The sequence below is a fragment of the Chiloscyllium plagiosum genome, chromosome 45 (genome assembly GCF_004010195.1).
Source record: "Chiloscyllium plagiosum isolate BGI_BamShark_2017 chromosome 45, ASM401019v2, whole genome shotgun sequence".
Classification (NCBI taxonomy): domain Eukaryota; kingdom Metazoa; phylum Chordata; class Chondrichthyes; order Orectolobiformes; family Hemiscylliidae; genus Chiloscyllium; species Chiloscyllium plagiosum.
The window spans coordinates 10,748,344-10,758,588 of NC_057754.1; the positions used below are offsets into that span (position 1 = coordinate 10,748,344).

Sequence of the window (10,245 nt, forward strand, 5' to 3'; positions counted from 1 at the left end):
ATAGTTAGATAGATAGATAGATAGATAGATAGATAGATAGATAGATAGATAGATAGATAGATAGATTGACAGAAAGATAGATAGATAGATAGATAGATAGATAGATAGATAGATAGATAGATAGATAGATAGATAGATAGATAGATAGATAGATAGATAGACAGAAACAGACAGACAGACAGATAGATAGATAGACAGATCGAGAGATAAATAAATAGATAGATAGATAGATGGATAGACAGATAGATAAAAAAGGGAGGATGGGAAAAGAAAGAAAGGAACATAAGGACGGGAGCACGAAGGAATGGAACGAAGGAGGATGGAACGGGTAAATACACCAAGAGTATGTATATTGTTTTTTTCATGACTTTAGGACTACCAAATTATGTTGCAGCGAATAATCCTTTCGTGTTTTGGCAGCAAATGTGACAAGGAATAAGTCTGCGACTGCAGAGGTGAAGAATCAGGAACCTGTTTTCTGTGGTGTTGAACAGAGATATATATTGTCCCAGATCCCCGGAGCAGATTTCTGCCTTTACATTTTGACGGAATCGTGGGTTATTTTACATTCCATGTGAAAGGGTTAAAAGGACAGTGAATGACCATGTAATCTCAGAACTTTGCATCCTTTTATTGGACACCCTATGAGTATTAGGAGCAGGGAGCTGCAACATTAGCATTTGGGATTTATGCCTCCTGCATGCAAAGGGTATCTCACAAGACTTTCTGAGTCTATGGAAAGATTGTAATGCTGTGAGCCACACTAATAGAAATCAAATAAGTGGAGACATCATTCTGATTTACCACTGTTAAAAACAAGCAGCGAGCCTGGTGAAAGGACCTATCAGCAAGTTCTTCAGCTCCCCTCGAAACCTTTTCTGTGATACCGCATAGATAAAGACGTTATTACAACAGCTGAGAAACGTGAGCATTATGGCTGTCTCTTGAAGGACATACTGCACATTGTTGGTATTCAGGCTCGTGAAATACCCCTCCCCTGTCACCCGCACGTAGAGGAAATGTCCGACATATGTGACCCAAAGGAGGAGGAAGCTGAGAGAGATGGCAAAGAGCAGCACAATGGACCTCCTGCGGTTGGTCATCTCCTGGTCTTCACGATTGTCAGTGCTGTGGAGCCTTCTGCGGGCTCTGTTGGCTTCGAGGATGTGTCTTACTGTCAAGGCATTGAGCATCAGAATGAGGAGGAATGGCAGAAAAGGAGTGAGGATATGATCCAGCCAATCATACGCCTGCCAGATGGTTGAGGTGTAGAAGATAGATTTGATGTCACAGAACCAGGGCACTCCATCTAAGATATACAAAGGCTTGTAGATGAAGTATAAAGGGATGTTCTTGATATAGCTCAGGACACAGATTATTCCAATGATCAGCGATGCAGTTTTCTCAGTGCAGTATCTGGTCTTCAAGTTCTGGCAGCAGATGGCTATGAAACGGTCGACGGTAAAGGCCACTGTCAGCCATACTGAGCTATCCCTTGTAGAATAAACAAGCACCGGGCTGATACTGCACACGGGGGTGGTGGACAGGACACTGTTACTAAAGTAGAGACGGCTGATCCGATTGAGAATGACAGCTGTAATGATCACAAGTAAATCATTCACTGCTATCGCCACCAGGTAGTAGGTGATGCACCGAGAGAGACCACACCGTCCTCGGATTAAGATTAAAATTGCAAGGAAGTTGGCTGCGAGAGACAAAAAGGAAGTGATGTTTCTAATTGAACTTCAAACACCAGTTACTACCTCAAGCTACATGCAACTGATATCCAAAAGACCTGCCCACTTGCCATCCGCAGACTGAATATTATTCTTTCTGATGACAGATTCAATCTTCATGGCAAGTTAATGAACTTAATCCAGATTTGTTTTCTCTGTTCATTATCTTAACCAACCCAAGTCAGATTATGCATCAACAAGATGCTTGCTGGCTCCAAATGGATACCTTTCCAGGAATATCTTGATCTTAATAATCACAGTTGTCAAATTTTTGTATGCTTCCATAGTCTCGCTGGTTAGTTCCTACAATTCCTGAACTCATTTTGGATCTCAGAATGCCTTCAATTCTGTCGTATTAATCTCCCTTGACATCACTCCCTTCATCAATATCAGTCATGTCTTGAGCCACTAAGGCCCTAATCTCTGCAATTACGGAGGCACAGTGGCTCTGTGGTTAGCACTGCTGCCTCATGGTGCTACTTGCCCGCGTTCAATTCCAGCCCTCAAGCGACTACCTGTGTGGAGCTTGCACATTCTCTCCATGCCTGCGGTGCTCTGGTTTCTTCCCACAGGCCAAAGATGTGCAGGTTAGATGAATTGGCAATGCTAAATTGCCCATAGTGTTTCAGGGTGTGCATGCTAGCTGCATTGGCTGTAGGAAATGTAGAATAATGGAGTATTGCGAATGGATCTGGGTGGGACATTCTTCGGAGGGTCATTGTGAGCTCGTTGGGCATTTTTCCGTACTGCAGGGATTCTATAATTTTTATGACTACATCTCGCAACCACTCCCTCTCTTTCATTTTAAAGCTGTTCCTTTAGATATAACCCTTTGGTGAAATTTTAGGTCAATTCTTTTCTTGTCCCGTTTCGTATCCGGTTTGCTTATTAAAGCTCCTGAAACCCAATCCCCATTAACATTGAAGTGGCTGAAGAAACAAGCACAGATCCAGCTTCTCAAGTGAATTTTTGTGAGAAGCAACCAATGTTGACCTATCCAGTATTAGCGATATCCAGCTGATGATTGAAATATAATTAGACTAATTATTAAAATTAAAAGCCAATTCCTCAATTTGATGAGCAGAATATAAAATATATGAAAAGTTTAAAAGTCTTGGATCTCTACACATTTATAAAGTTCATTATTATTGTTAAGATCTGCCCAGAGAAACTGTTGCACCATATAAATGCACCTGTACATTTATACAACCACTGATTAACCGTTATTACCATTTATTTGACATAACAATCATACTTTAATAATTCATTTTCGAACACTACAGTAAGATGAGCGCATGAAATGCAATTTCCATTGCTGTAATACGTTTAAGAACAGAACAATTGATATTATGACACTTGTGATAAAGTTTTATTCCACATATTACTGAAAATACTGGATTAGATTTATGAAATTGCCAAGAAATTTAATATTCAATAATGTAAGCAAAACTTTTCATGCAATGCCATACATTACAAGTCATAGATTAGCAATCTGATAAATTGCATTTCCTTTTAGGTGCAGCATGATTATTCAATAATATATTTCAATGTTCCATGATACAAGCAAGAATTGCAGCGTGATTTATTATAAAGGTGTAATATTCTATATTTCACCTGCATAAATCTTAGAACCTATTTACAATACTTTACACTCAGACAGCACCAAATGTTTGAATAATTCAGTCTGCTCTATAAAGGGAAGTTAAAACATTTCTTTAAATTTACAGCAGCATAAGTCCATTATTTGTGATCCATTGCTTACCAGGGACACCCACGACAGCCAGAATGGGGTAGCAGATGGCATAGAAGAGACCCTTTGTCGGTGCATGCATGATCTTTCTGAAACTAAGAGAACTAAACCAATTACAAAAGTTGTTGAACTTAGCTCTGTGATAAAGCATCCCTCATTTATTGCAAGCGGGATTCTCTGGAGGGCCAATTAGGTTGGAAAATACCAACTTACACGCAAATTAACTCACAGTTTAATGCTTGGACAAACCTACGCATCCTACCACCTGGAAGTACATTGGAAGCAGATACATGAGAACACGACCACGGGCATACTCCCTACCATGACCCTCAGAAAATCCTGAAATGGAACCACGTCACCACTGCTTCACTGGCATTAACTGTTAAAATAATCTGAAGTCCCTCACAGTGACATCGGCAAAAGCAGAGCAGCCCTGCTAGAATCACTGAGATTTTACATAAGAGATTTAAGCATCCCACAAGGATGGGAGCAAATTTCATATTCGTCTGCTCCTAGATAATAGGTAAAAACAATGACTGCAGATGCTGGAAACCAGATTCTGGATTAGTGGTGCTGGAAGAGCACAGCAGGTCAGGCAGCATCCGAGGAGCAGTACATCGACGTTTCGGGCAAAAGCCCTTCATCAGTTTATTCCTGATGAAGGGCTTTTGCCCGAAATTCGATTTTACTGCTCCTCGGATGCTGCCTGAACTGCCATGCTTCTAGATAATGGCCAGAGTGCGACGTAAACCCCGCTCTTTCGTGAAACACACATGATTCTTAGCGTGCTTGACAGCGTGGATACATCCAAGTCATTCCCCCTTCTTGGACCTCTGAGATCATAATCTGAGAATAAGGATCGCTGATGGGTCATAAAGTCGTGAACAAAATGATAGAAAGTTCGAGCAATGACAGTGGAAATACTGAAGCAACTACTGAAGTGGGCACCTTCGAATTGAATTTTTATCTGAGATTATCTTTGCTGGTTGTTCACGTTGTACATATTAGCATTCCTGCTCTCGTACCTGTTCACAACATATGCAGGGGTTAGGCCTGCACAGAGCCAATGGTGCAATTAATAACGCTCCAGATTTCGGATTAGAAGGCTGTAGATTCGACCCCGACATTGGTCGAGAGCAATTTGCATCTGTTCAATCAGCAAATGTCTCTGAGGGCATCAGAGACGATGACCCACCGTCAGGACAGAAGGACAAGGCCTCCTGATTGTCCCTGCTTGTTCGCGCAGTTCACATTCTATTCCCGCTCTTAAAGAGCTCCTGAAGATTCAGAAACCTGAAAATTGGATTTTCTGTCTTGTTCCCTTTACGTTCTCACGAACCATAGTGCTTGGACCAGTACGTTTGGGAAATTGAAGGTTGCACATGAGCAGTTTTAGGATTATTTCACCTTGTCCTTCTCTGATGACACTGGGAAATTGACTCTGATGTTCTTGAGGACATTTACGAATTCTGAAAAGATTGTCATTCCTGCACGACAGGAATTCAAACCTCGTCCTGGCCTCACGATTTAAATATATGATTTGCATGAGAATGCAGAAGGCATGGTTAGTAAGTAGAGGGATGAAAACAGAATTGAGTTGTAAATCAAACATCATCAGATTATAGTGCAACAGGTTTGTTTGGAAGTTCAACCTTTCGAAGCGCTGCTCCTTTGTCAGGTAGCTACTGGACTAGCTACCGTGTGTGATTTTAAACATTGTCTACCCAGGCCAACACCGGCACCATCGGCACAGTAGACAGTGAAAAACGTTTTCCAAGATTACAAAGGATCTTGATGAAATGGGTAAATGGGCTGACAATTCGAAGATGGGATCAATCTGGATAAAGCGAGACATAAGTAAATTGTTTGGATAAGTGTATGAATAAGAAAATATTGGAGGGCTACGGCCCATAAGCAGACAGATGGACTAGTTTAGTTTGGGATTATGTTCGGCATGGACTGGCTGGACAAAGGTGTCTATTTCCATGCTGTATGGCTCTATGACAAAGAGAAAGCTCAGTTTAGAAGTATAGAAAAGTTGAAAATTGCTCTAGAGCTTGATAGGACTGGAACCTAAAATCTTCTCATCTGGAGTCAATCAAATCATGGTCTCCATGAGTCAAGATTCTGAACAAATTCAGAGACGTTTTTGGTCTTTTCTCGGTCAGCGTCTCAAATCAGGTGACTTGGTTGAGCCAAGCTTTTACAGCGGCGCAGCATCTCATAACAGGTCCCCATTACTGTCAGCCTGTTCTCAACTTTCCTGTAGTACACTGCTGAACAACGTCATGTTATCCCAGTACCCCTTTCTTCACATTGAAACCCGTGATGACATAAGCCATATGGCAAAGCTTCCCGTCAGCATAACTGGTTATACATTGATTATTTCACTAAGAATTTGCTTCCATTGATGTCGCTTGGTCTAAATCCTGGAATACCCTCCTAACGTCATTATGGCTGCAACTACGTCATAATGACATCAACTGCTCAAGGAAATAGCTCATCTCCTCCATCGCTGGTGTAATTACACATGGGCAATAAATCTCAGTGAGGGACGCGAGTATCACAGGAATCATTTTTTTGTAAGTTGTGTTTTCTGATTAGAAGTCTGCAAAACAAGTTGAATGGCAGAGTGAGGGCGTGAAAACAGAAGTGAAATGCATTGGTGACGGGGAGGCATTATGCAGGAAGTGAGTGGAGAGCTGGTGACGGTGCTAATGGGTCAAACTTTACTGTCCACAATTTACACTGACTCCTACATTATTTTTTGTCAATTAACTACAATCATGAGCATCCTCTTATAACGTTTCCTACGTATGTATAAACACGGCTAGTAGAGAATGAACGTATTCCCTTTATCGAGTTAATTTAGGAGGTAAAATGTTACTTTTAAACCAATGCAAAACGGGAATGTCTCATTCTGTGTGTTTTCCGTGGAAACTGTTCAGCTGTCAATTTTCCGTTCACTTTTTTGCAAAACTGGAAGGTGATTGACATTTTCACTGAGCAACACTGAAACAAAAAAAACCATCGAAGCTTGTTTACCAGCTCATTTAGCACATAGTCATCTCCCTTAAAGGACTTTCGACAGCACCATTAAGTAACATGCCGAAGAAATGTAATGTAGTTGAATTGAGCTCGAACATATAAAACAAAGAACATTACAGTGCAGGACAGGCCCGTCGGATCGATGTTGCGCCGACCTGTGAAACCAATCTGAGGCATGTAAAGTACACTACTCCATTCTCGTCCATGTGCCTATACACTGACTAATTAAATGCTCGTAAAATTGGCGAATCTCCGACTGTTGCAGGCAGTGCATTCCACGCTCCTACTGCTCTGAGTAAAGAAACTACGTCTGACATCTGCCCTATATCTATCACCCCTCAATTTGAAGCTATGTCCCCTCGTGCTAGCCATCACCATCCTCGGAAATAAGCTTTCACTGTCGACCCTATCCAACCCTCTGATTATCTTATATGTCTCTATTAAGTCACCTTTCACCATTCTTCTCTCTAACGAAAACAGCCTCAAGCCCCTCAACCTTTCCTCATAAGACCGCCCCCCATACCAGGCAACGGCCTAGTAAATCTCCTCTGAACCCTTTCCAAAGCTTCAACATCCTTCCTATAATGCGGCAACCGGAACTGCATGTAATACTCCAAGTACTGGTGCACCAGAGTTCTGTACAGTTGCAGCGTGATCTCATGGTTCCGAAACTCGATCCCTCTACTAATAAAGACTAACACGTTGTAGGCCTTCGTAACAGCCCTACCAACCTGGGTGGCAACGTTGAGGGATATATGTACATGGACACCGACATCTCTCTGCTCATCTACACTACCAAGAATCTTACCATGCGCCCAGTACTCTGCATTCATGTTAGTCCTAAAGTGAATGACCTCACACTTTTCTGCATTAAACTCCATTTGCCACCTGTCAGCCCAGCTCTGCAACTTACCTATGTCCCCCTGTAACCTAAAATATCCTTCAGCACTATTCACAACTGTACCAACCTTAATGTCATCTGCAAATTTGGTAGATTAGAGTGGTGCTGCAAGGGCTGATTAAGGACTTTTGCCCGAAACGTCGATTTTTCTGCTCCTAGGATGCTGCCTGACCTGCTGTGCTTTTCCAGCACCACTCCAATCTAGACTCTGGTTTCCAGCATCTGCAATCCTCACTTTTGCCTTGCAAATTTGGAACCCATCCTTCTACGCCCTCATCTAGGTCGTTTATAAAAATGACAAACAGCAGTGGACTCAAAACAGATCCGTGCGGTACACCACTTACAACTGAACTCCAGGATGAACATTTCCCATCAACCATCACTCTCTGTCTTCTTTCAGCTAGCCAATTTCTAATCCAAACCGCTAAATCACCCTCAATCCCGTTGCCTCTGTATTTTGTGCAGTAGCCTACCATGGGGAAAATAAACAAACGCCTATGTGCACCACATCAACTGCTTTACCCTCATCCACCTGTTTTTCCACCTTCTCAAATAACGCTGTAAGGTTTGTGAGGCACGATCTACCCTTCACAAAAGCATGTTGACTATCCCTACTCAACCTATTCCTTTCGAGGTGATTATAAATTCTCTGTCTTATAACCTTTTACAACACTTTAACCACAAACGAAGTACGGCTCACTGATCTATAATTACCAGGGTTGTCTCTACTCCCCTTCTTGAACAAGGGGACATTTGCCATCCTCCAGTCTTCTGGTACTATTCTTGTAGACAATGACGACATAAAGATCAGAGACAAAGGCTCGGCAATCTCCTCCCTGGCTTCCCAGAGAATCCTAGGATAAGTCCCATCCGCCCCAGGGGACTTACCTATTTTCACACTTGCCAGAGTTCTTAACACCTTCTCTTTGTGAACCTCATTCCCATCTAGTCTAGTACCATTGGTCTATTTAGAGTCCATGTAGTCCATCTAGTATCATTCAGAGTTGGTCTGAACAATTGCTGCACCTGATTAAGTATGTACTCGATGAAAAGGGAATCATTCCATCTTTGTACTGAAAAGACCAGAGATCTTTTCCAGCATATCATGTCTGATACTGACAATTCATAAACTGAAGTGGTGACATGACTTGTTGAAATTTAAGACCAGAAGACCATAATACATGCGAGCAGAAATTAGGCCATTCAGCACATCGAGTCTGTTCCGCCATTCAATATGGCTGATAGGTTTTTCACACCCAATCTCCTGCTTTGTCCTTGTAACTCTTGAGCCCCGTTGTTACTCAAGCATCTATCTTAGTCTTACATATCTCAATGACATGGCCTCCACAGGCTTCTATGGCAATGAATTCCATAGATTCGCCACACAGTGGCTGAAGAAGTTTCTCCTTATCTCTATTTGAAAAGGTCTTCCTTTTACGCTCAGACTTCATCAGATCCTTGTCTTTCCTACCAATGGAAGCACCTTCCCAACATTTACTCTGTCCTGGCCATTCAGTATTCTGTCTGTTTCAATTAGATCATCTTCCTAAACTGCACCGAGTATAAACACAGAGCCCACCAATATTTCTCATAGGTTCAGTTTTTCCTTCCTTGTACGATTCTTGTGAACTTTCTCTGAGCACGTTCCAGGGTCAGTACATGCTTTTTGAGATATGGAGACCGAAACTGCACAGAATACTCCAAATGTGGTCGGACCAGAGCCTTATAGAAACACAGAAGTACACCTTGCCTTTATATTGAAGTCTTCTCAAAATAAGTGACATAATTGCATTTTCCTTCCTAACTCCTGGCTCAACCTGCAAGTTTACCTTGAGAGAATCCTGCAGGAGAACTCTGAAGTTTTGTTGCACTTCAGACTTCTGAATTATCTACACATTTTGAAAATAGGTCATGCCTCTATTTTTCCTGTGGAAGCTCTTTTTGCTGGCCTGCCTGTTTGCAGCCATTTAGTCAGTCATGATATTGCTCTTGCCTAGCTTAATCCCTCGCCCTGGGTGGCCTCTAGCAAACTAGAATATTCTGCATCAACTGCACAACTTCTGCTTTTCCCACATAACTTCTACTTTGCTTATCTGCAGCCACCTGTGAGGCAAAACCATAACCCAGCCAGACGTTATCATCGGGTGGATGTAGAATCTGGAGTGTGCATTGACTCATGATCTGAGAACAATAGTTTGTTATGGACAGTCTTAGAAGGCCGACCTTGGACTCTGCCTGTTGTATAGCCAAGTAGGGCCTCTAGTGACTATTTTGTGATTTTGCATTTGATTGAGGAATTACCAGCTCAGTGTCTGTTGTACTAAATAAATCCACAGCGATCTGGAACATTTTGGAGTAGCATTGGATCAATATAAGGGATGGTGTGCTCCCCATGATGTCATGCAATAGAGTTTCTCAATGCTCAAGGTCTGAGTCCGGAGAATTTCTTCAACACTTCCTACCAAGGTGCATGACCTCACACTTTTAAACGTTGTACTCCATCTGCCATTTCTTTGCCCAATCTCCAAGCCTGTCTAAATCTTTCTGCAGACTCCTCTTCTCCTCAATGCTACCTGTTCCTCTACCTATCTTTGTATCATCCGCAAACTTAGCCAGAATGCCCTCAGCTCCTTTATATAAAGTGGAAAATGGTGGTCCCAACACTGAGCCTTGTGGAACATCGCTTGCCACTGGGTGCCATCCTGACAAGGGCCGTTTTATCCCCACTCTCTGCTTTCCGCCGAACAGCCAAGCTTCTATCCATACTAGCATCTTGCCTTTGACACCATGGGCCCTTATCTCACTCAGTA

General features: G+C 42.2%; 1 protein-coding gene across 1 annotated transcript; it reads right to left on the reverse strand.

The window, feature by feature from the left end:
* Positions 1 to 809: 809 nt before the first annotated feature.
* LOC122544019 (probable G-protein coupled receptor 139) lies at positions 810 to 3,568 on the reverse strand. The gene is made up of 2 exons (XM_043683034.1): positions 3,499 to 3,568; positions 810 to 1,705 (listed from the first exon to the last, which is right to left on the reverse strand). The coding sequence occupies exons 1-2, from the start codon at positions 3,566 to 3,568 to the stop codon at positions 810 to 812; spliced, it is 966 nt and encodes a 321-aa protein (XP_043538969.1).
* Between the last annotated feature and the right edge of the window lie 6,677 nt (positions 3,569 to 10,245).